Source organism: Rattus norvegicus, chromosome 15 (assembly GCF_021556685.1).
Source record: "Rattus norvegicus strain SHRSP/BbbUtx chromosome 15, alternate assembly SHRSP_T2T, whole genome shotgun sequence".
Classification (NCBI taxonomy): domain Eukaryota; kingdom Metazoa; phylum Chordata; class Mammalia; order Rodentia; family Muridae; genus Rattus; species Rattus norvegicus.
This window is the reverse complement of record NC_141548.1, coordinates 22167680-22193516: the sequence shown is the minus strand read 5'-3', so window position 1 is coordinate 22193516 and position 25837 is coordinate 22167680. Positions and strand designations below refer to the sequence as shown.

General features: G+C 42.1%; 1 protein-coding gene and 1 long non-coding RNA gene across 8 annotated transcripts; one reads left to right on the top strand and one right to left on the bottom strand.

Moving 5' to 3' along the window:
- The first annotated feature begins 1923 nt into the window (after positions 1-1923).
- LOC134482089 (uncharacterized) lies at positions 1924-23960 on the top strand. 7 transcript variants are annotated; one of them, XR_015638253.1, is made up of 7 exons: positions 1924-2101; positions 3874-4006; positions 7692-7845; positions 14167-14225; positions 16872-17062; positions 18516-18678; positions 23325-23955. XR_015638253.1 is itself a non-coding variant. In XM_087586845.1 (6 exons), the coding sequence occupies exons 3-6, from the start codon at positions 7694-7696 to the stop codon at positions 23353-23355; spliced, it is 405 nt and encodes a 134-aa protein (XP_087442971.1). In that variant the 5' UTR covers positions 1924-2101; positions 3874-4006; positions 7692-7693; the 3' UTR covers positions 23356-23960. The 7 variants fall into 7 exon arrangements, 3 of the variants coding, with proteins under 3 accessions (XP_087442971.1, XP_087442970.1, XP_087442972.1); XM_087586845.1 differs by lacking the exon at positions 16872-17062 and having other exon boundaries at positions 23325-23960; XR_015638254.1 differs by lacking the exons at positions 1924-2101; positions 3874-4006 and adding an exon at positions 10354-11143.
- LOC120096941 (uncharacterized) lies at positions 13058-17498 on the bottom strand. The gene is made up of 4 exons (XR_015638255.1): positions 17019-17498; positions 16729-16797; positions 13860-14079; positions 13058-13218 (listed from the first exon to the last, which is right to left on the bottom strand). It is a non-coding gene; the product is annotated as an uncharacterized LOC120096941 (long non-coding RNA).
- Positions 23961-25837: the final 1877 nt, after the last annotated feature.

Genomic DNA, 25837 nt, shown 5'->3' with positions numbered 1-25837 from the left:
CTTCTTCATGGGCTGAGGCTGAGCCTGGAGTCTCCATGTCAGTAGCATCCTTCAAGGCTGTTCCTCTGCAGCTCTGAAATCTTGACCCCTAGGGAGATGCCTGGGGAGGTTCACTTTCAGAATATTCAAGCCCTGGGGCTCCCTCTAGAGGAACAACTTCAAAACTTTCAAAACTTGATTTGGAAATAACAAGAGCAATCTGATTATTACACAGCTATAAAAATTTAAAGTTCAGAGGAAGCACTTGAACATTTTTAGTTGGAAACCTCTCCTGAAGGTTCCTTGGTCTAAAGCAGCCATGAAATGGGCGCAGCCACTGTCTTTGCTACTGTTCAAGTCCTTTCTGTACAGTAACACAGGGACAATCATCCCCAGTGTCTGAACTGCAGTCAAGTGTAAGCATTGCTCCAGTGTGGGACAGCTGGATTGCCTCCAGTTCTTAGGGAGAGCATTCCTAACCTGTGTGTGCCTGTGACATTGCTCATCTTTGCCTCTTCCTCCTTCCATGGTCCCCAGTGTCTGGGCCAGGACCCCTTTGTAGTCACTTATGCAGATGGTCATCCTTATATGACTATCTTACAAAGAATTCTTTCCTGGGGTCTCTGGCTTCCTTCTGGAACCTCTTTTATCTTTGTTTTATTTCCGGTTTTCTATAGAGTCGTGGTTGCTGTAAACTCTTCAAGAAATCTCTAATAATTCATAACTGTTGATATTGCCAAGAACTTCTAACTTTTGAAGTTTCTTTCTAATATCTGGGATTCAAATGCATGACAAAAGCGATTTTTTTTTTTTAGCAGCTGCTTCAATCCTAAAATGGCTTGGCAAAAATTGACTAAAGTCTCCCTACCTTGTTCCGTTTTGGGGTACAGAACACTGATGGATGAAGAAGTGGACCGACTTCCCCCTTCCCTGGGTGCAGCTGGTCGCTTATCTAATGAGGTGGCAGAGGGAGGGGAGGGAGAGCACAGGCTTGGGGCAAGCAGTCAAGTAGTCAGAGTCCTGATTTAGTGCTCCTGGAGCAGGAGGTGGGGGGAGCAGTAAATTACTTCAACCAGGACTGAGAGAACAGGCAGAGGTTTGGGGTTTCTCTGGGTGACCTGGCCAAGCCAACCAGAGGGCACAAGTCTTAAACCAGGAGGTAGGAGGTGCCTCATAACAGAGAGAGCCACTAATCAATACGAGAAACTATTTGGGGTTCTGGGGTTTCCCAGTCGTGTTCCAGACAGCTTGCATGGCCACAGGGCTATCTGACCCCAAAAAGGGGTCAGTAGATTTTTATAAAAGGTCCAACAAACAGACATCATATTCATCCTCCTCCAAAAACTCCCTCTGGGCTGTGGCCACCAACCACAATACTACTCAGGAGCCCCTACCGATAGCATCGCTATAGCAACAGCAGCAACAGCTTCCAGTCACAGCTTCTGCCAGAAGAGGGGGCGCAGCATGAATGGCCCAGCATGACCTGTGAGCCTGGGAAGTTGTGTGTCATCCCAGGGGCAGCAGTAGCTGTGGTCCCAGGAGGGCTCACTCCCCTTTCATTTTAGATTCTTTTCTCCAATCAATAGAACTGACAGAAGCACACAGAGAGATACATAGTAAAGACGACCAGGAGTCATCACTGTGAGTCACCTGAAGAGACCAGGGGAAGTGAAGTCTCACCTGGACCCCAGACATAGCTCTTCACCACAGGCACCTCCATTGTGTCCCTTTGTATCCTAAACCAGACTTACCTCTAGCAGTGACAAACCACGTGACTTTCAATTTTGTTCTTTTTTTGGGGGGGAGGTGGGGTGGGGGTGGGGAAGGCGTCAGATTCCTCAATAGCATTGGGCAGCATCCATCTGATGGTGTCCTGGGACCTTGGAACATCTCAGGTTGTACAACCCTAGAAGTTCTTGACCACCACACTCTTTCTGGCTCCAGGGGATCCAAGACCTCCATTATTTCAAGATCTAGTCTCCGGAAATCTTACTAGGGCCTCCAGAAATGTGACACCAGAGAATACTACCTGGACACTGGTTCTGAGAGACCAGATTTTTGAGATTCAGACTCCAAAGATGGATAAAACCCGGCCCAAGTTTGAACTCAAGTAAACTATCAGGTTGGTACCTAGCAGCAGTTGCCAAGTTACCCCTCAACAAGAGCTGTGTCTCCAGGTTACTCACTCCTCCCACCCCCCACAAGACCTGTATCTAGCACCAGTCTCCAGGTTATTCCCCCAGCAGATCTGTACCCCAAGGCTACAAGCCTGCCTCTGCCTAAGAACCACCCATCAGGAGGAAGGCAGAAGTTAAGTTTATGGTTTGCCTCCCAGCACCACACACTCATGTTAAAGGTCACAGTAGCCTCGCTCTCAATTAGATTCTTGCCAGGCTAGAGACTCAACCCTGGCTTGTCTTTTCCTATAAAACCTTGTCTTCAGGGTTTTCTTCACATGAACTGTCCTGCGGGTTGGAGGAGAGTTAAGTCCAAGCTCGAGCTTATGAATAAAGACCCTTGGGTAATTGCATGGGGTCGGCTCCTGATTGGTCTTTTGGGATTCATAAACGCTTCCTGGTTCAAGCCAACAAAACGTCTTTATTAGCCAGACAGTGACTATACTAGGTGTTTGGGATCTCAGTTCAGCACCAAGACATTTTTAGGCTGGACTTTAAAGAAAAAATTCATACCCTTGACACACCTCATTTAGCAAAAATAGCCAGAAGCAGAACTATGGAAGCCAAAGAGCAACGTTAATATGTTTAGGGACTTTCCCACAACCATGGACTTTGATGGATTAGGTCTTTGTTGTCATTTTGAGAGATGTTGCTGCCTACTTACTTGGTTTCAATGCCTGAATGGTTCTTCTATCATACCATCAGTTATGATGAGGTCTGGATGTTTGTTACTAAATTGATGTGGGCAAGCTACTGGTTCCATTGTTTGTGCAGGTTCAGTACAGTGCTAAGCTAATCATATGATTAAGGGGTTTGTTGGTAGTTAGAATGGGAATGTCCCCCCATAGACTTACATGTTTCCATACTTGTTTCCATACTCCCATTTCCTGAAACAGTTTGGGAAAGATTAGGGGTAAGGCCTGGTGATGAAGGTATGTCATTGGGAGTGGTTTCTAAGGCTTCAAAGGCTCCCACCATTCCCAGTTAGATCTTTGTCTCCCACTTCCAGGTCAAGATGGGAGTTTTCAACTGTTCCTACTCAATGTTCTTGCTCTAAAACTCTGAAACTGTAAGTCCCCAAGTCAATAAGTTGTTCTATAAGTTGCCTTGGTCACCTCTCTTATTACAGCCAAAGAAAAGTAACCAAGACAGTTTAAAATAGCAGTACTTGGTAACAGGTGTACTGGCTTTTGCAACTTTTAACTTTGTCTCCTCTTTCCAATTACCTTCCTGGTGCGTCCTACCTATGAAACCATCACCACACTTCGTGAGCTTGACTGAAGAGAGATTTCTTGATTTTCTTGATGGTGCTTGATCGTTCTTCTTAGTTTTAGCATTCTGGTAATAGAAATAAGAACAAAACAACAAGCTTTATGATTTTGTAGATTCTTTGCCAGGGCATGGTAAGTTCTAGCTACCTTCATTGTGATGATTCTTAAGACTAGACTCATGCTTTTCTCAAGGACTGGAATGTCCCCTTGTCAATAACAGATGGGACCTCCTGATTCCTTAAACCAAGTCAGGCAGTTGTGAAAGGCAGGAAGAACAGTCCCAAACACCCAACCACAATTAGCTGTGAGTTTAGCTTTGCTCCACCTGGAGGCCATTCTAGGAAGAGAAAGCATCCATTCCAGGCAGTCCAATGACAGGAGGTGTTTGGCCTGATCCAGAGAACAGACTTAGTAGAGTTAAAATGTGCATTTCTGTTATTTTACAGGTGATGAAGCTACTGTTGCTTGTCCAGGCCCTACTTTCAGAAGTGTTGGTCTAGCATGCCTGACTGGTGAGGAGGTTGTTCAGGTTTTGGTATTTATGGAATTTCTACTTTCCTGAAGTTCTAGGAATACATGGCAAGTAGCTTGAGTCTAAATGAATAACTTGTCTTCATAGTTTGCATGGTGGTTAGTGTTTGTTGATCATCAACTTGACAGCACCTGGAGTTGCCCTGGAGACACACCTCTAGGCACACATGTGGAAGATTATTAGATTATTAGCTCTATTATGTAAGGTATTACTAGATCAGATTAGCCGCTGGGTATGCCTGTGAGGGACCATTTTGATTTGACTAATTGAAGTGTGAAGACCCACCCACCATGGTTGACTGGGATAGTGGACTGGATAAGAGGGATGAAGTGACCTGAACACCAGCATCTTCCTCTGCTCCCTGACTGCAGTCAGCACAACAGCTCTCAGGCTCCTGCTGTCTTGACTTTCCACCTATAAAACAAAGCAAATCCTGTCCCCAAATGTTGCTTTCGTAAGCTTATTTGATCATAGCAACAGAGAATTAAGAAAGACAGATTAGTTTTTACTTAACCTTCTTCAAATCCACAGGAATCTTAGCCATGAGGTGTAACCTATTGTGCAGGAAAACTGGGAATGTAGGGAGAAGAGACAAACACACTTTTCAAAGTGCTTCTCCTTTCACAAGCATTTTATGGGAACGCAGGAACTCAGAAACAGAAAGTGGTCAACTGCAATGGAACTGAAAGGACACAACTCCAGTCACAGGGTTAATCCCATGAGTCACATGGCATGACTATGAGCCATGAGCTCTGCTTCCAAAGCCACTGTGTACTTATTTCATTTTTCCCTGCTACCTGAATCCAGTTCCATCGTGCCTGCATCTTTCTGCCATGTGTGACAGTATTAACATGTTAATTTCCCATGATTCTCTGCTTCCCCCTTTGTATTCTAATGGCCATGGTGCTTGTTCAAAAAAACACCATGCTATGATGTATTTACTCCTGGGCCTATCCTATAGCCACATAGTGAATTTCAACCATTAAAACTTAATGGTTTGAATTATGCTGTGACTAACACTAGTTTTTGTTTACATTTAAAGGGCAGAGCCTTTGACTCATTTTTATCTTTGAGGGGAATCTTGCAACTCTGCTTCTCTGCCCCTGCACATAGAGTCTCTGAGTCCCGTCTCAAGTGCATGAATCATAAAATACCCCTCCCTCAGATCCAGTAGACTCCATAGTAGGAAAATCCAGGTTCAGACCCTTTACAGATTCATTACCTCCTTACCTTGTCCAGTACAAAGACTGCAGCACTGTATCAGGAGTGACACATGCTCTCATGCTCCCTGGTGCCTCTGCCCTCCCGGTCAGAGTCCACACCCCAGGGTGAGCCCCCAACTCCATCCATCAGACTGCCCTCTTTTCAAAGCCTCCAGTTACAAGCAGGCAGGGCCTGCCAGAACTCTAGCTCCTACTGCTGACCCCCCCCCCCCATTACTCCACGGTGTGGAAACTGCCACTCTTGCAGCGCCTTCTCTGTGAGGTTTGGGTCATGAATCCCACACTTAGGACAAGATGAAGTTTCTAAGCCTGCTTCCCGCTCTCATGCTTGCCTTCCTGCTTCTGCATATTCTGATCTTTCAGACCAAAAACTCACCCTGGGTGTCTTTTCCTTCTATTTTCTCAGTTCAGTTCTAGACATCTTTTCAAATATACTTTCCTGTAAAAGGAATACTTATCATCTCAAATCTTGCAAAACATAAAGAATTGTGGACAAGAGCAACTGTGATTCATGCTTTTTTTTGATTTATTTTTGCAAGTTATCTTTTTGTTTGTCCATATTTATTAGTCACACCTGTAAATAGTTTGTATCCTGTTTTTAATCATGAGAAGTCTTGCTTCTTTAGTCCTTATCTCTTTTCCAAAAAATGTAATTCTAATATTGGCACCTTAGATTTTTTTAGGCTCCTTAGTGTATCTGTAGCAAGGATGCTATCAAGGAAGGATGTAGAAATTGACAAACTTCCCAGAGGATCATGAATATTTACATCTCAATAACCTTCTTGTAAGTCACAGTGTTTGACTTGGCCCTCAATCATTTAATTCTGTATTTCTTTGACTAGGTTGCATGGTTTTCTACATTTCTTTTTTTTTTTTCTTTTCTTTTTTTCGGAGCTGGGGACGGAACCCAGGGCCTTGCGCTTCCTAGGCAAGCGCTCTACCACTGAGCTAAATCCCCAACCCCGGTTTTCTACATTTCTTAATGATATGTGTTCCTTCTTCTGTGCACTGTCTTTGAATGTCCTGTCAGTTTTCAGTTGTCCTGTGTAGCCATTCTCAGTGCTTTAAGGAAACACCTGCTCCCTGAGAAGTTCTTCAGACAGGTTTGCTCTGCTGGGGACATCTTAGCACTGCAGGAGCCCATTGCTACTGAGAATCTTCATTTGCATTAAACCATTGAGTCTTGTCTCCCTCTAGTGGACAAGGAGCAAAGTGCACCCAGCCAACTGCTGTGCATGAGGTCTGTGTCAGGGATTTAATACATTTACTGATCAACCAGTGAAGATCCCTGCCCAGTGGACGGTAACTGGACATGGCTGTCATCAGAGCAGTTTATCAGCATTTCATGTAAAACAAACAGGAACACTAAGCTCTTGGATAAGCCTAGGGAATTTTGTTTAAGGTGAAATCAGCCCTATTTTGAAAAATCCATACTTGCATAGCTAGAGATTGAAATATTGCTGGCAATTTGCTCATAGGAAAAAGTCTGATATTTGTTTAATCTCAAAAAACCCTTCCTCTGCAAACTATTATAATATTGCATGTACTGATTCATTTGGCATTGTATCAAATTATCTAAACAATTACTATAACATACCTTCTAAAAGTAGGACAAAAAAGATGCACCTCCTCGGTCCAAAAGGAAAAAAAATGCATCATTGATGTTGAACACAGAAAGAAAAGCTAGAGCAAAACCAACTGCCCTTTCCATTGCGTCATACGCTCAATTCATATTTTCAGCTTTCTGGAGCATGCAAAGCCCTCACAAAGTGGATTCCATGTTAGTTTGCCATGAATGGCTGCGCCAGTTTCTGTAGATCAGAGGTCTTGTGAAAACCACTTTTAGGAATACTGAAGTCTGGAAAATGATGAAGATATAGAGGTCCATGCTTAGAGGTCTTCTGAGTCTCCTTCAGCTCTGTCCTCAAGTTTAAAGGCTCCATAGTAAGCACGATACCGTTGGGGAGGAAAAATCATCCCACAGATAAAGATAAAGGCTTTCAGAAGGAAGGAATTCCATTATGTTATTTGTCTTAGCTTGGAATTCTCACCCTATGGCTGATGGATGTGGATGGGCCTTAAAAGAGGAGCCTGAGGGACATCAGGGAGACTGACTCCCTCAAGGCTGTTCTACATTCTCAGGTTTCCAGGACATTGCCAGACTACAAAGACCCCAGACTTCCCCACACAAATTCCTTAGCTAGTGTTCCTACATGCATACTAGGTTATTTTGTATTTATTTTTCTCGGCAATGCTAAGGATTGGATAGAGGACCCACGTGATTGCGTGCGCGCATGCTCGCATGCAAGCACTAACGCAAGCACGCACGCAAGCACGCAGGCACACATGCACGCACGCACTCACGCAAGCACCCACGTGCGCACATTCATACAGACACACGCAACACACGCACACACAAATAATTAAAATGTAAAATATTTCTGAATGTGCTCTATTCTCCTACCTCTCTGCCTACCTTTATCACATCTGTGGATCCTGAATTATACAGGGATGCTTCCCTCCCCACATCCATCTTCCCTGCTGGTGGAGTCTTCCAGAACAACCCAAGCTGCCATGACAAGTCAGCTATCCCAGGGGGACTTCCATTCTCCTGTCACCTCTCCTCCCACCTTCATCAAACCTGCTTTGTGTGAATCATACAGGTAAGTCTCTCTTCCCCCACCAATCTCCCCTGCTAGCTGAGTCCTCTGGACATTCCAAGCTGCTCTGAGGAGCCCAGCGGACCTCCATTCTCCTGCAAACTCTATGCCCACCTTTTCCGGATCTGCAGCTCCTGAAGCATGCATACGGGCAGACAAATCTTACAGACTTGCAGATCCAGAACCATATAATGCAGGGATTCCCCTGAGAGGCTTGGGACACCAGGACCTCTGAGGTTCACTCCCCTCTCAATACCTACTAAAACAGGAACATCCTGGGACCAAAGCCATTCAAATGCCAAGCTCTCCTTTAGCCTTAATCTTTCTTCTCCCTTATAGTCTGTACGAATGCATAGGATGCTTTTCTCATTGTGTATCTCACTCAGCTACAGAGTGTGCTGGGTGAGGTTAGGTAGGATGAGATCTGATATCTACTGAATGGATAAGACTCCCACCATAATCAAATTCAAAAAGCCACACACACACACACACACACACACATTAATATCACCATCATAAAATATCAGGGAATAACAATCACCGGTATTTATATCTCTCAATATCAATAGTATCATTTCCTCAGTATAAAGACACAGGCTAACAGAATGGATGTGAAAACAGGATCCATCATTCTTCTGCATACAAAAACATACCTGAGGAATAAAACTAGACATTACTTTAGAGTAAATGGCTATAAAAAATTTTCCAAGCAAATAGACACAAGAAGCAAGCTGGAGTAGCCATTCTAATATCTAACAAAATAGATTTTAAAAAATTATTCAAAAGAGACAGAGAAGAATACTTTATACAAATCAAGGGAAAACCTACCAAGATGATATCTTAATTCTGAACATCTGTGCCTGCAACACAAGGGCACCCACATTTGTAAAAGAAACATTGATAAAGCTTAAATCACAATTGAACTCCACACATTAATAGGGGGAGACATCAACACCCCAGTCTTACCAATCGACAGATCCTCCAGACAAAAATTAAACAGAAAAATAGCAAAATTAAGAGACATTAAAAATCAAATTGACCCAACGGACATCTACAGAATATTTCACCCGAGCACTAAAGAATATACCTTCTTCTCAGCACCACCAGGAACCTTCTCCAACATTGACCATGTGGTCAGTCTCAAAGCTAGCTTCAACAGATACAAGAAGATTGAAAGAATGCCTTGTATCTTATCAGACCACCATGGATTAAAGCTGGACTTCAACAACAGCGGAAACATTTGTGCAGCATGAGTTTAATGTTCAAAATGTTTTAGATTGTGAAGCATTTTGGATTTTCTGCTCAAGAATGCTACCTGTGGGTTGGGGAACTGGCCTAGTGTTAGAACTCCTTCGATAAAGCCTGGGAGATCAAAGTTTGCCTTTCCAAAGTCCGTGTAAAGCACATCTTGTGAGGCACATATTGTGAAGCACATCTATAATTCAAGTGGTTATGTAGTGTCCAGTTTCTTGTTGTTGTTGTTGTTTTGTTTTGTTTATTAATCTGATAAGTAGGAAGAGTGATGAGACTGGAGGCAGGGAAGGAAGGAAAAGGGGGGTAGGGATACCAAGAATGGGAAGAGACTGGAGAGAAATCCACAGGACACGGGGAATGAATAGCAATAAGCATCAATGGGGACTGTGGAACTTGGGGAACCCTGGAAAGTCCCAGATGCCAGGGGTGCAAGAGGCTTCCACAGCCTTACTGGGATGATGTTAGCTGAAATACCTAACAGCAGGGAGATAGAACCTGAGGAGACTGCCTCCTGTAGCTAGATATGGCCTCCAGTGGAGGGATGTGGCCTCCCACACATCTCAGAATTTTTAACCTAGAATCGTCCCTGTCTAAAGAAAATGCAAACACCAAAAAGTAGCAGAGGTTGAAGAAAAGGCCATCCAGAGACCACACCACCATGAGAACTATTCCATCCACAGATTCCAAAACCTTGCACTATTCCTGGTGCCAAGATGTGCTCACAGACAAGAGCCTGATATCCTCTGAGAGGCTCTGCCCAGCACCTGACTGAGACAGATGCAGATACTCACAGCCAACCATTGGACTGAGCCTGGGGAGCACAATGGAAGACTGACGGGACAGCCTAAAGGAGCTGAAGAGGATAGGAACCCAAAATGGAGAACAACAGTATCAATTAACTGGACCCCTCGGAGCTCTGACTAAAGAGTATATATGGGCCAGTCCATGGCTCCTGCTTCATGTATAGCAGAGTCTGCCATTCTGGAAAGGGAGGCAACTGGTCCTGTGAAAGTTGATGTCCCAGAGAAGGGGGATGCTAGAGAGGTAAAGTGAAAGTGGGTGTGTAGATGGAGGAGTGCCCTCTTAGATGATGGGGATGACTGGGTGGTGGGGGGTGCCAAGGAGGAGAGACCAGTTATGGGGATGACATTTCTCTCTCTCTCTCTCTCTCTCTCTCTCTCTCTCTCTCTCTCTCTCTCTCTCTCTCTCTCTCTCTCACACACACACACACACACACACACACACACACACACACAGTTTCCAATAGAGTTGTGCACATATGTCTCTGTAAATCCTAGATATTCATTATCTGTAACCTAGCTTCATTGAAAGTTAAAATCCATAATGAATTCCACCAATTTTGGAGGGGCGAATATTTTTATTATTTTTGGTTGTTTGTTTGTTGTCTTTCTTCATAATGATAATTTTTGCTGAGTCCTTTTCGATATATTTGATAGCTTCCTTTGGGTTTGGTTTTTAATTATCTCTTTTTTCATTTTTATTGGGTATTTTCTTTATGTACATTTCAAATATTATGGCCATTCCCAGTTTCCACTCAGGAAACCTCCTCTTTATCCCCCTAACATCTGCCTCCTTTAGAATGTTCCCCCACCAGCCCATCCTCTCCCTCCCACTTCCCCATGTTTGTTTGCATGCAATTTTGCCAGTGGCCAGCAGAGGGCAGTAGATTTCACCTGGACCTGAAGTGGCAGAGGATTGTTAATTGCCCCTTAGGTCTTCTGGGATTGAAATTCTCAAACTGATGAGCCATGTCTCCATCCCCTGTCCTGGACTATTGTCCTTCTTTGTGTGGTGAATTAGTTGAACTGGATCACACTCAAACAAAGAAAGTTATTTCTTGAGACCTGTAGGGATACATAAAGGAGTAGTCGGGCTAATCAGACGTTAGTGGGGTCAGGATCAAGCCTCAGCATCTCAGCATTTTTAGGGATTTGGCAGATCTCTCACATCTCATCCTGGAGGGCCATGCAGATGAGGCCCATCAGATGAAGTGCAGAATTGAGGAGCTCTCTCGGGAGTGGCGCTGGTGAGTACATCATGTTGATGAACCACAAATCAGTGTTAAGGGCAATCTTCAGACCTGACTCGGGGTATGGAGCCTGGAGCAGAGACCACACCCCTCTGGCGGAGTCTGTTTTCTTTCTACACTAGGAAGGGAGAGGGGCGGGAGATGCTACTCTTTAACCAGGGTAGATCTCACAGTGTACTAGGAAGTGTTTCTTCCATATAAATAAGTGATTCCTGTGATGCTCCCAGAATGCACATATGTATGCTATGATATACAGGGAAAAAGGGATCCTCCCTGAGTGTTCATAAAGCCATCAGAGTGATTCTATACTGGCATATGAACTGCATATCTAAAAGCTCCTGGACAAAAAGCAAACACACCCGAGAAGAGAAGAAGGGAGGAAATAGTCAAACACAATGCTGAGTTCATTGAAGTAGAAACATAGAGAATGATACAAAGAATCAAAAAAAAAACAAGGACTTGGTTTTGAAAAACTCAATAAGATAGAGAAACCTTTGGACAAATTAACAAAAAGGCCCAGGAATTGTATCCAAAGTAACAAAATCAGTAAGAAAGGGGAGAAATAATAACAGAAAATGAAGGATTTCAAAAAATCATGTTTCACTAGAAAAACTTGTACTCAACAGAACTGGGAAATCTAGAAAAAATATGAAATTAGATACAGATACCACGTACAAAGTTAAATCAAATTCAGTTAAACTATCTGCCCAGTTCCATAACATCTGAGGAAATCGTAGTCCTTATAACCCTCCCAACACATATAGCCCTGCACATAGGAGGGCACTAAGTCTCTAATCTGGAGGAGAATGTGCAAAACATTTTTGAGGCTTTAAAGACAGATGATTTGGATCCAATCCCGGAACTTCTATTGTCTCCAAACATTTTCATCCATAAGATCATGAGAGAAATGTTACTGCCAAATGTGTGTAGCCACTCACTGTAGTGACCTGCAATCGCTGTGTAATGTACCTGTCCAAGATAATGAACCCTGCAGCATCAGGCTGGCCCAGTTCTCTAAGAGCTGTGGTTGCTACCACTATTAGAGAAGTTAACTCCTGGTCAGAAACATAAACTCATAGAACACCATGCAGTTGAGGCTGTCCTCAGGGAACACCAGACCCTTGGATTTTTATTGCATGTGCGAAACAGTAGCAGGTTCTATTCCTGAACCATCCTGGAGTCTGGATTGAAAACCCAGCGCCATCCGTCCTGCTATGCAAACATGCTCATCGATGATTGTATGAGGGAACCAACATGGTCTAAGTAATCTGTCTAGACGTATTGGACACCCTACATCCTACTACGGAAGGTTCTGATGCAATGCTCTGCATGGATGGTAACACCTTCATTAAACATGGAACCAGTTACAAAGGGGCATCTTTAGATCCAACCATTCTACTGTTTGTTTTAAAACATCTACTTGACGTTGAAATAAAGTATCAATTTTAGTTTGTTCTATCCCTAACTCATGTGAATCTTTATGCCAATCTTCAACAAAATGCTTTGTCTGAATAGATGTTTTTAATGCTATGCTGGAAACTGCTGCCAAAGTAGCAACAGAAATAAGGTTTAAAACAATAACTCCAGTCATTCTTTTACTTCTCTTCAGCAGATTATTTGAAAAGTTCAAAAATCACATGATTAAGAGGATCTTGAGAACATTGATGTCAACAGGCCTCCATCTAAATAATTTTTGTTGAATAATCAATAGAATCTTGATTCATATTAAACTGAAGAGAGGAATTAATACATGAATACAAATGACAGTTAATATAATCAAATCCATTAGTAAAATTAAGTCTACCTATTAAAAACAAATATGGCATAGGAATACAAATAGTAGCCTTTCCTTTCTTAAATGTGGTAAAGTTATACTGAGAGGCAGATCAAGGAGTCCCAGAAAAGCTTCCATTAGCAAGCACAACTTCTTTTAATGTAACGGCAGTCTTTTACAAATGAGTTTGAAATGCAGTAGGATCTTCCACAGAGGATAGTCGATTATCTCAATGCCACCATCTCCCCATTCCATCAGCAAGGATCCACTAAAGTGTTCATTCTCCTCTCCACGCACCCTGGTAACATTAGACAAATCACGAGTGGTAATATTCCATTATGAACATGGATTAATAAATCGACTGTAAGGATGCCAATTTATCCATTTATCTTGAATAATTTTTCCAAATGTACCAAGGCAATTTTCTAAATAAATGGGTGATATTTTAATTCTATATAAGTAAATTGATCACAAACAGGTTGTACTTTCTTGCTAACAAATGTAATGTTACTCCAATTTTGGTTTATAGCCCAAGCTGTCAACCACTGCAAACAAGTCCTGGAACCTGTAACTTTTATTCCTGGTAACAGCTTGTTTTGATAACCCATTTGGAGGCAAGGTCTCTGTCCTAAACATAAACACATCTTTGAGCCAGCATAAGTAAAATTATACAGAGCTCCATCATACATATTCAAATAAGTCAAGTTACTCCAAGGAGACGATAAAATGCTTGGGGTGGTGTGTAACACCACATCTGTTTCCCCGCTAGTAGGAGGCTCAAATAAAGGTGGATTAGGAATATAAGCCCAATAGCTCACATTGACCTCAGCAGAAGATACCATAAGTAAAGCACACATTGCTAAAAATAAATGCTCAGAAGTACAGGACTTTCCCATTCAAGACAACACTTTTTAGTCCTTCAGTGGTTAAACGCCTCACCTGACCCCACGTAAGTAATGGGGTTGTCACTGTAGTATCCTTCTCCATTGCCGTTTATGAACCTTTAGAGAAGCCATGGCCTCAGTAACAGAGGACACCTCTTCATCTCTGAAGGACTTCCATCAGGAGAAAATAGAGCTGCTTTGTTTGGATGCCTGGGAGGGTAGGATGCGGTCCATGTTTGGATCCATCTCCCAGGTAAGCAGAATTGTCTCCCATCCTGTAATGAGACAAAACCCTATGCTCTACCTACATACAGTAATGTCCCTCCCTGCCATTCTCCATCTTGTGTTATTTTTATCCATAGTGGCTGTTCCATGCCTTCAGGGGGAAGTTCAATAAAGTGTCTATCAGCTCTTGATAAAGGTGAGTAAGGTAAATTAAGAAAATTAATAACAAATAATGCTCGTGCCAATATAGCTCTGTGCTTAGTCTGCCAACTCCACTCAGGCTGTGCAAGATCATCTCTTTTCCTACTTTTTAATTTTTTATTTTGTTGTTTCAAGGTATGGTGTGCTTTTAACAAATGCTTGTACTTGTGGATTTTGTTTTATACCACTAATATGTACAATATGATATTGTTGACAAAATTGTTTAAATTTATAAGAAATATATGTTGGTCCATTATCAGATTTAATTTCAGAGTGTAGTCAAATAACAGCACATGTTTCTAATAGATGCTGTACAACATGAGCTCTGCCTTCTCCAGTCAATGGCGTAGCCCATACAAATATTGAAAAGGTATCTATGCATACATCTGTATATGAAAGGCGGCCAAACTTAGAAATATGGGGTATACCTATCTGCCCCAATCCATTAGGTTGCGTCCCTCTGGGATTAATGTCATATGGAATACATCTTATATGGAAAGGCTTACAAATAGGACAATTAGCAATAATTTGTCTGACTTGGGAATGGGGAATCTTATATTTAATATGTAAATGTCCTGCATTGGTATGATTATGACTATGTTCTTCTGGGGTAGCAATGACACTAATTGATCTACCATATGATTGCCAAATGTTGAAGGTCCCTGGCAATTTTGAATGTGATCTATTATGTGTAATAAATATTCTAAAGTTTTGCCATAACAATAGTCCTTTAATATGTGAAAATAACAAATTTAATATGTGCTTAAATGTAGAAACAACAGCAGTTGCAATGTTCTCTACCATTCCTACAACATTAACTGAATCAGCTGTAATGTTTGCATTATGAGTAAATTCCTGTAATACATTAATTACTGCTAATAATTCATTTTGTTGTACTGACCCAAAAGAAGATTCCTGGACCCAAAATTTATCTTTGGTCCAATAAGCACTCTCGGTCTTACAGCCATCAGTAAACGCAGTAACGTCTGATGGTAATGGATCAACAGAAATTAGTGTATTATCACAAATTTCTGTTTTCTAAAGCAATCCCAGAATTTACTATGGGGGGAAATGAAATTCCATATTTCCAGTGTAAGAAATGATGGCTAATTGAAAAACTTAAGACATCTGTGTTAAATATTCAACATTATCTTTACTTAATGGGAAAACAATAGCAACGCAATCATATCCGGATAGTATAACAGGTCTTTGTCTGCCTTGTTGAATAAGTAAAGCAATTTGTTCCTCATAAGTTGGTAATGTTTGTTAAATTTATATTTAATATATATCCATTCTAAAGGCAACTCATCTTGAGCTAAAATGCCTGTAGGATATTCAAAAGTATTTAAAACATATAATTTAATAGCCCTATCTTAATCAATACATGCCATAAATGCATCTTTCCTTTTTGAGAAAAGATATCCTCGCATGCCTTCATATAAGCATTAATATCTCCAGTGTCCTGTATAGGTAATAATGTTCTCTATAGTCCTCATTAGCACTTTCAAAAGCAAGTATTTTCAGCAGTTGTCATTTAGCTTCCTCTCCTGTCACTGTTCTTCCAAATGTTAATTTTAGTATAGATAAAAATTCAATATATGTTTCATAAAAAGTTACTTCTTTTTCAACCAACCAATATCATCTTTTATAATAAGTTGGTTGGGCCACACCTTGAAAAGGTGCTGGTCTAATTATAGGAAAAGAAAGAGCAGGTAATTCATCATCATCATCATCATCATCATCATCATCATCATCACCACCACCACCACCACCATCATCATCATCATCATCATCACCACCATCATCATCATCATCATCATCATCATCATCATCATCACCACCACCACCATCATCATCATCATCATCATCTGAATCTTATTGTCAACATGTCATCCTCAGGAAAGGATGCAGAAAAAACTGTTCCAGGCAGTGGTGCAGGCGGCAAAACTTTTCCTTTTCCTTTTTTTCTTAATGAAGCTGTAGTCTCATGTTCTATATTCATTATCACCCTGTCTTCATTCATGGCCTTGAGTCCAGTCAAAATATCAGCCCAAATAGACCAGAAACTAATTGCAACCTTTTTGCCCTGCCTGACAGCCTTTTCCTCATGAATTTTCCCTTTGACCCAGATATCAGAATCTCTGGAACCCTCGTCAGGGAACCAAGATGTATACTCTCCTGCTGTCTCTAACCACATTTCTAACTCACACTGAGAGATATGAATTCCCTGCACTTTTAAAAGATGTTTAAGCATAGCGAGATAAACAGAAGACTTATCTTGTCCCATTTCCCTGTAATCAAATATACTTACCTTATCTGACTGTTCTGACTTAGCTTTGGGGTCTCTGTTTAGGCGCTAATTTTCAATGTCTTGTGTGTTGGGGGCTCTTGGTATGGTTGCAAATAACCAGGACACAGGGGGTGCAGAGCAAAGGCAGAAGCAATTGCACACATTTGCAAGCTTTATTAATCCTTATATAGATATGAATATGCATTACCTCAATTTCCACTTTGCAAGATACCACAAGATCGTTATTCCCACGATACCAGGAACATCTGAGGCATGACTAAACAAAGAAATGAGACTAAGTAAATGCTTCTTCTTAAAACATTCATACAACAACTCTCTTCCTATTATCAGAATATCTTCACCATAAACAAGAGAACATGAGAACTGCTTCCACAGAAACAGGACACATCAGAACATAGTTAAAGGCAAACTGAGAAAAACATTTTCTTCTCAATGGTGGCATTCCAGCCCCTACTTGCACCTGTCACCAGTCCTTACTTGATCCTGCCTGGGAGCTGCATCTCGATGTCTCCACAACATGGGTGAATATATTGAAACTATGCCTCCTCTCAAGGCTTACTCAGTGAAACGATATACTCCAACCTGCATACATTTAAAGGTGTAGGAAAAAGATATTGGCCTCCGGGAAACTGCAAAAACTGTGGGAATTGGACTGTATGTCACATGAATGGAGCCTGGGTTTATCCATTTCAGGAAGAAGAATCTCCCTCATCCAAGGTCTTTAGATGTTTGGGTGTTAACAAAGCTCTTCTACCCATATCAAGACCTTAACCAACTCTCCCTATCCTCAGCAACTGAGTTGAAATGAAGTAGTAAGAACTCTTTAGCTCTGGAAGGAGAATGGACAAATGGGTATTCCCTGGCTCAAGAGTGAGTTTCAGGGAAAGGCACTCCACAAACAGGTCAGTGTGGTTAGAGGTAGTTAGAAAGTAGGCTACGGCATTTCCCAGTGACATCATCAGTAGTGTCTTCACGGCACATTCTCTGGTATCCGGGAGAACCATTGAATATTCTGTGATGTCACCAGTGTTGTGGTGACACCAACTGCCTGAAAGCTGTCCCTTCAGAGCCTCAAGGGTTCAGAAGCAGGCATGTGGTCCAGGCTGCTCGGTCTATTTAGGAGGGATAATCATATACAGGCAGAGACCAAACCAAGGCAGAATGAGGCTGGCCTTCTATCATTTTGGAGAAAAGGACAAAAGAAATGGTCCCGGGGAAGGCTCAGTGAGTACTGGGCAGGGCAAGGGGAGCTTCCTGGAGGAGGTTGGCTTGAGCTGCTCCTTCCAGGAGTAGGACGTATGATTTGGAGCCTCAGTCTTCCTAAACAGCTGACCCAGATTCAACAATTTCTGATCATTTGTTTGACAGAGAGCCAAAAATTTTTATATGTGAAGGATCTTTCCTTGGAGCTCTTTAATGTCTTGGGGGGTGTCAAAGAATACTAGTTTGAGCCTCTGTAAGAATAACAAAGTGTCTCTCTCAGGATAAGCTGTTGAAGCACTTCATTCTCAGCAGTGTCCTGTAGATTACATGGGTAATTGTTGCCAAGAGGGAAACTCCTCTGGTAATAATACATCAAGACCTCAGTTACTTAGTACTTGAACACACATGATTAGCAATTCAATATGTTAAGCAGTTTGGACTCAAGGACTTACCTGCCTCACATCAGACATTAGCTGAGAAGGTCCTCCAATTATTCTTGTTTGGGTCAGCTTTTACAATTTCAGTTCCAGCGGAATTTCATAAGGAAGTGTGGTATACGTCTATGATAGCATATGTCATCCTATGACTATGATAGTTGGGAACAGGGACATGGCTGAGGAGTTTAGCTTAGAGATAGTTTTCTTGCTCTGTTTGGGATTCACTGTGTCCCTAGAACTGTTTGTCCTCAGACTTCTGTTTTAGACTAAGTATAGTTTTTCCTGGCACTATGTCCTCATATATGAAAGTTTACTTGTGTTTATCTGCCTACAGAGTTTGCTCAGAAGGCATCATGCCAGCCCTCCTCGACCCCTGAGGAGGAGGAGAGGATGAACAGTTTGGAGAAGCTAAGAATTGCTCTCCACAAGATGCAAAAGGAGAGAGATGAACTCCAGAGAATCCTCTCTTCTTACCCAAGGAATGACCTAAACTACAGGTAATCATGATGTGCATTCTTTTTTGACTGCCTTGAGAGGTCGTTTAAGACCACATTTCCTCACATCACAGTAGGCTACAACTCCAGGGTGTCCTCATGGTGAAAATCATCTTCCTGCATCTTACATACATGATTTGAAGTTCAGATATGAGTAAGATGGGGGCACAGGCTATTTTTATTCCTCCAAAAGGAAATTATACCCTGTGGCCTGAATCACAGTCTGGAAATAAGGGTAGTCGTGTGTGAGCTCTCATTATGTGTTTTAAGAAGCGTGGACAGGTGTTGGCTTGTGGAAATTTCTAGGTGCTGTGTTTATGACCAATCATTGTTATAAATGACCTGGAGGTGCTTTGGGTTCAATTGGTCCTGTCAAAAGCTGGAGGGGCCTAGTCTCACTTGCTGCCTCTCAGTGTGTGACTGGATTGGCAACAGGTTGTCACTGGGTTTCTCTGATTTTGTTCATTGTTCTTTGAGATAATGTAACATCATTGTATTTACTTGGTATTCTTATTGTATTTGAGTGTTTGAGTGTGAGTGTGTTTGTGTGAATCCCTTAAGATCTGGAGATTCTATGGGCTGGATTTGGCCTGAGAACCAGCCTGGCTCAGTTTGCAGGGTATGATGGTGATGAGGCTGAGGGCCTCATTTTGAGCAGTAAAATATTGGACCTCTGCACACCTTGGAGGCACAGTGGAATCTCCTGGTATGTGTCATAATCTCTTTTCCCTGTAAATACTGATTATGTTTCTTTGGGTTTTCATTTAGCAATATATTCTAGGATTGAGAATTCTTACCTAAGAACAGGAGAATGGTCCTCACAGGTTAAGTTGGACCTTGGCCTGTGGCTCAGGGTCCTGGAAAGTTCTTGGCCAGCTAGTCTATTCCTTCAAGCCCCCTCAGTGAACTCAGGCAGATCAGCTCCTTCCTTTTATTTGCTGGCTATGATGTCCCCAGGTCAATAATAATAGGCGTAAGAAGCACAAACTGGACCCAGTGTGAAGGAGTAAGGATGTGACTTGTCCTAGGGTGGGGTCATCCAGGATTTAGGCTGAATTTGTGTAATCCTTGAAAGCTTAATTCAGAAGTTATTTGATCCTTGGCCCATGCTCTACCACAGGATCAGTTTTGAGTTTGAGATGCTCCTGATGCAGCACCAGCAAGTGATGACCGACCTGCAGAAAATGCGCCAGCAGATGAATAGAGAGACCCTTGTGCAAATCCAATCACCTCACAATAGAAACTCAAAGGAACTGGCCATTGACTTACTGGGTTGTGACCTCAGCACTAGGCACAGAATGTGTCTGCCCATCCTTGTCTTTAAAAGAAAGTGAGGATCACATTCTATACTGTTTGACTCTTTCCAGGAAGCCTGCCTCTAAGAAGGTTCTAAGATTTTTACCACTTGGAGTAAGTTTGACTAAATTTGAAGAGCCTTTGAGCCTCTCTCATCACCATACTTCTAAGTGCCCTGTAGATAGAAAAGGTGTGCACCATGATGGAGATATCAATCGATCTTGATCCTCTGGGGCTCTGACAGGATATAGACATACATGTGAAATATCCATACGTATTTATGAGAAGGTTTTTGAGAAGTACCCTGAGTCTCCTGGAATGTTGCTGATTTCCGGATTTGACTTTCTCAGGTTATACTCCGTGCCTACTTTGGCCTTGGTCTTTAGTCTGGGGCTGTCTGTGGAGCGGGGTCTAGAATGAGTGATGCAGAAGTGGAAAAAGATGGATCCTGTCTGGTCTCCTCTTTTTGTTTGTGGCTCAGCCTCAGGTCCTGCCTCCTCCTGCGTGAATCTCTTCAGCTTAAGCTCAAGGCAAAGAGAGCACGGAATGAGAACAGAGCGCTTCTATTGGAGCAGATTGCACTGGAAGAATCCATTAAGGAAACAACGAGGTTCTGTGCGGAAGCCTGTACGAAAATCTATAGTGTGACTGTTAATAAGCATCAGGCGGGCTGAACGGAGGATCAGGGGCAGGTTGTCCTGACATCTACCCATCAACCAAGTCAAACTCATTCAACCGTTCTCCAGCTTACTGAGACACTCTCCTATGCCTCATCCAGTTTTCCATTTCTTCGATCATTTACCAGACTTTCTATGGTGTTAGCCTCATGAAGAGACTGGAGGATTGACAACCAAATCTTGCTGCTCAAATAGAAACTGCCTTTCCCTAAGGAAGATATGGTGATGACGCATTGCTCACTCACACGCCATTACAGTAGAGGCATGGTGTGGTAGCCTCCTTTGTAGTAGCACATGACTGATTTGAGCCCAGTGAAATTACCAGAAGTTTGGTTATCTTTGTCCCTTTTGATGAGGCATGTGTTTTCCTCTCGTTTTCCCCCTACATTGCAAGATAGTCACTTCTGCCTGCACAAATCGTGGTTCACAGTGATGTAGCTTGAGAAGCAGCTTGTCAGTCATTTTTTAAGTCAGTGTTCTAGAGTTCGTTCCGGTGGCTTCTATCCTGAAGCTTGATTGAATGAACAGGGATGTGGGAAAGGCTTCTCTCAGCGTAAAGTTTGGTGTGAGAGATGTGAGCATTTGAGGGAAGACTTTCTCCAACTCTCTCAACCTAATCTGTCCAAAAAGTGTGCTCCCTAAGCATTTTTCTTCCTAAGGGGTGGATATCAATGTCCACGTTCTCACTTGAAACATCTCCTTACCTAATCTGCTTCCCACAACTGTTGTTCTAGCGTAATGGCCTCCTCATCTTTTCTGCTTTCACTTAAAATTTCTGTTGTGTGTTTGTTTGTGTGTGTGTTAATTAGTCTTTTAGTGTCTGTGTGGGCACAGATATTTGTGATCACATTTATGGGTATGTTGCATATTTTTACATTTGGAGATGCTAATTGTAAGTGTTTGTGGTATGGGTACCATATATACATGTGTATGTTTATGTGTACTTGTGTGTGGTTTTTTGTGTGACCATGCACTCTTATGTTTCTGCATACATGCACATCTATGTATACACATATACTATACATATATGTATACATATACACATATTTGTGTTTATTAGTCTATATGTACATATGTATATATACATGTAAAAATGTACTTTATATGTATTCACTAGTACGAGAGGAAAGAAAAATATTCTAATTCAGATTTTAAACTGTTCATAAAAGAAAATTGATTGCTATTGAAACTATTTATATAAGGAAAACTATTCATCAATATTGATATCACTTGGAGAAAACCACAGAAATGAGGTACAAGGATTTGAGGAGAGGCTGCTGTGTGAAATTCTTGTACCTGAGAGTCAAAACTACTGACTAAGTTCTCCTCTGCACTCTTTGCTCTTGGTGAATAGTGACTGAACACTGGAATGTCATGTGGCTAGTTGTGTCTTCTCAACATCCTGGTTGTCTTAGTGATTGACTGCTACGTCTTTCTATACAGACTGGCCTAATCCTGGTTCAATACTAGGCTTTGGAGTTTGGCCTGGATTTTGTTAGTTGAAAAATTAAGTTGCTTATAATTGAACCTGCAACCAGAAGATGTCCAGTAGCTATGCTGAGGTGTAATCACAGGGATGCCTCAGACAGAACCTTAGGCCCATGAGAGTCTAAAGCACTGATACTCAGTTGGGTCTGTGGCATTCTTTACCACATCAAAATCATTTGATCTGAGTGAAAATCATCCTTAAGGTGGGACTGGAGAGGGGATGGCCCTCAGACATTGCTGGTGGTGTCAAATGGGTAACCCTGTGAGATGCCAGGTGCAACTCTTCTGAAAGTTCAACTGCAGCCCCTATTGCACAGTCAATTCCAAAACAAGAATTAGATGTGAGCAGAGAAACTATGGCACACTGGTGTTGTTGTGGTTCTCCTAAGAGCAGCCCAGAATGAGAACTATCCGGATGTCCATCATTCAGAAAGTGAAAATGTACAATGTTGTCCATCCCTCCATGGACTATTGCTGAATGTGATAATACATGCAACCATTTGTCATTGAATTAGTCAGCCTTATCTTACTCAAGATATCTTCGATTGTATCACATTGCATGAGGAAGAGTTTTACTTGGATCATGGTTATGGAGATGGACTAGTTGTTTTGCTGATAGTTTTGGTTCCCATGTCAGCCAGGTTATGGTAAAGGGAGCTGCTATTGGAAGATGCTGCTCACTTTGAAGCCACCGGGAAACAGTGAGCCAGAGGATGGAACAGACTCCTCCACCAACACCCCGTGGTCTACTGCCTGGAATCAAGCCTACTGTGCACAGCCTTGGGACCTTAGTAGGCAGGCTTGGCTTCCAGGCCTAGATGCTATATTTTTGACTTCTGTTTATTAGGTGAAAGCACTTTCTTGACTGAGCTGTCCAAAAGGTTATGCCCACTATGTACATATCCCATTGAAGGATATTTATCAGATGCCTCGTTAGTATCCTGGATGATCTCTTACATAATCATTAACTCGGTCAACAACCCAATTCTAGGAATTGGAATAATGTCGTTCACAGTTCAGTTTGTAGCAGATTTTAAAAGCTGAAAAAATATGCAGGTGTGTGGGATCTCTTCTCCTTCTCCCTTGGGCTTGAAGGTCATAGTGGATTTCCCCTCTGAATAGTGCTGCTGTGGGTTTGATAACTGACATGACAGGTCCTCACCTGGCCTTTATGTCTTCCTCCCCTAGGTCTTCAATTCTCCATCAGAAGCTTGAATAGTGCACAGACCAGGACTACATCTCTCTGTGACAGAACTGTCCACCAGGAGCACTGAGTGTGCAAAGAATGTCAACAACTCCCCCATCTCAGTCCTAATAACCATAGCAATCTTAGGGTGCATTTTGTTCTTTGCTTTCCTATGTGTGAGGGTCCTTCATGATCAGTCAGGCAAATTTCAAAGACCTTGAGATATTGCCTGTAACATTCTCATGCTTAACCTTTGGAGGACATGTCCATCAGCAACCCACCACACCCTTTGAGGCAGGTCTACACTGATCTTCAAGAGATTATTACCATCTTGCCTGCCTTTCTGCTTTGTTTGCAAGGCCAGCAGCAGGCTGTGGTGTACGTAACAAATCTGCAGCAGTCAAGTGCTGCTCCTCTCACCTGTTTTCTTTTGTTTCTGGTTAGAAGTTTGATTGCTTTAGGTTTTGCTTTGTTTTCAGTTGAAATTTTGTTATTTATTTGTTATCTTTTTCATTTTTTAATTAGTTTGTTATATTACTAAGGTTATATACATTGAACTCATTGACTTCCCACTTTAAATGTTGTTTAATAAATCAATGTGTGATTATAAATAAAAATGTGACCTAACCCTTCACTCGAACTTCCTGTATTCATTTGTGGTTCTCTGTCCCGTAACAGCACAAGTATCAGACAACAAAGGTTTTTCTGCAAGTCTCATGCAGCTTAGTCTTCATGATCGGTTCGAAGTCAGCCAGAGCTGCGCAGGAAACTGTGCTCTCAATGTGGATTCTGTGTCATACTCTGTGATTCCCATCATCATGATGAAAAGTATCCTTGCTGTACCCTTGTGCTCATAATTTTAGCTGCCTTTATAGTGAACTACTCTGTGACTGATCATGTTGTACAGAAAAGGAGAAACACAGAAGTATTTCTCTAATACAAAACAGGAAATAAAAACACTCAGAAAGGTAGTATAAAAGAAATCAGGAAACACAGAGATATGTGGCTCTGGATTCCTTGGAATGTAGTATCAGCTATGGCACCAGAGCAGAGAATATGAATTCCACCAATTTTGCAGGGATGAATACTTTTATTATTATTATTATTATTATTATTATTATTATTATTATTGGTCATTTGTTGTTGTTCTCGATAATGATAATTCTTGCTGAGTCCTTTTTGATATGTTCGGTAGCTTCCTTTGGGGGTGGTGTTTGGTTTTTGAAGTATTTCTCTTTCTTTTTATTTTTTAGTGGGTATTTTCTCTATCTACATTTTAAATATTATGCCCATTCCCAGTTTCTAATCAGGAACCCTCCTCTTATATCCCCCAACCCCTTCCTCTATTAGGGTGCTACCCCACAAGCCCACCCACCTTCTCCCACCTCCCCACATTTGTTTGCATATAACTCTTTCAGAGGCCAGAAGAGGACAGTTGATTTCACCTGGATCCTAAGTGACAGAGGATTGTTAATTGCCCCTTAGATCTTCTGGGATTCCATTCTCAAACTGAAGAACTGTGTTTCCAGCCCCTGTCCTGGACTTTTGTCCTTCTTTGTGCGGTGCAGCAGTTGGACTGGATCACACCCAAACAAAGGGAGACATTTTTTGAGACCTTTGGGGACACATATAGGAGTAGTCATGCTAATGGTCTAAACTGCCAGGCATCCACGTAGGGCATTAGTGGGATCAGGATCACACCTCAGCATCTCAGAATTTTAGGGTTTTGGGAGGTCTCTCACATGTCATCTTGGAGGGCAATGCAGATGGGGCCCACAGATGAAGTGCAGAATTGAGGACCTCTCCTGGGAGTGGACCTGGTGAGTACATCATGTTGATGAACAATCAAAGAAGTGTTAAGGGCAATTGTTAGACTAGAATCTGAGTATGGAGCCTGCAGCAGTGACCACACACGTCCGGTGGAGAATGTTTTCTTTCTATACTTGGGAGGGAGAGGGGTGGTAGATGCTGCTATTTTACCACAGTGGATCTCACAGTATAATAGGAAGTGGTTCTTCCAGATGAAGAAGTGACTCCTGTGATGCTCCAGGAATCATGTGACTTCTAAGACTATATGTCCGAGACATGATGCTTGGAGCAAGGAAGTCCATGGGTCTCCAGGTTTCTGCTGTCAAACGAAGGTCAAAACAAATCTACTCTTGATGAATGACAGAGAGATACACAGAGAACCTCATTGTGGATACAGAGCTACTTCAGTACCATGACTGAGGTGATCAGAGTGTGAATTGTCTCAGCAAGTCCAGGAACTTGCCTGGAACTCTCCCAACCTGAGCTCCTTCCCTAGGAACCATAGGGTTTAAGGAAAGAACCAACCTGCCACATACTTTCCTATGGTTTTAATGTGGTTGGAGTTGCAAGGTCTTTGCCCACAGAAACTGAGACATCTAGTTAATATTCCTTTCTTTAGCTTTAATCCCTTCATCCAATGTAATCATTTAGACATATTAGTTTGTGTTTCATTTGAGGGATTTCACTGGGCCCCAGACGCTAGAAA

Coding starts and splice junctions, on each gene's coding strand:
- LOC134482089 (XM_087586844.1), top strand. CDS start 7,628: ATGTGCTCTATTCTCCTACCTCTCTGCCTACCTTTATCACATCTGTGG. Junction 7,846..14,166: donor GCTTTGTGTGAATCATACAG/GTAAGTCTCTCT, acceptor TTTTATCCATAG/TGGCTGTTCCATGCCTTCAG. Junction 18,679..23,324: donor AGGAATGACCTAAACTACAG/GTAATCATGATG, acceptor TTCCTCCCCTAG/GTCTTCAATTCTCCATCAGA.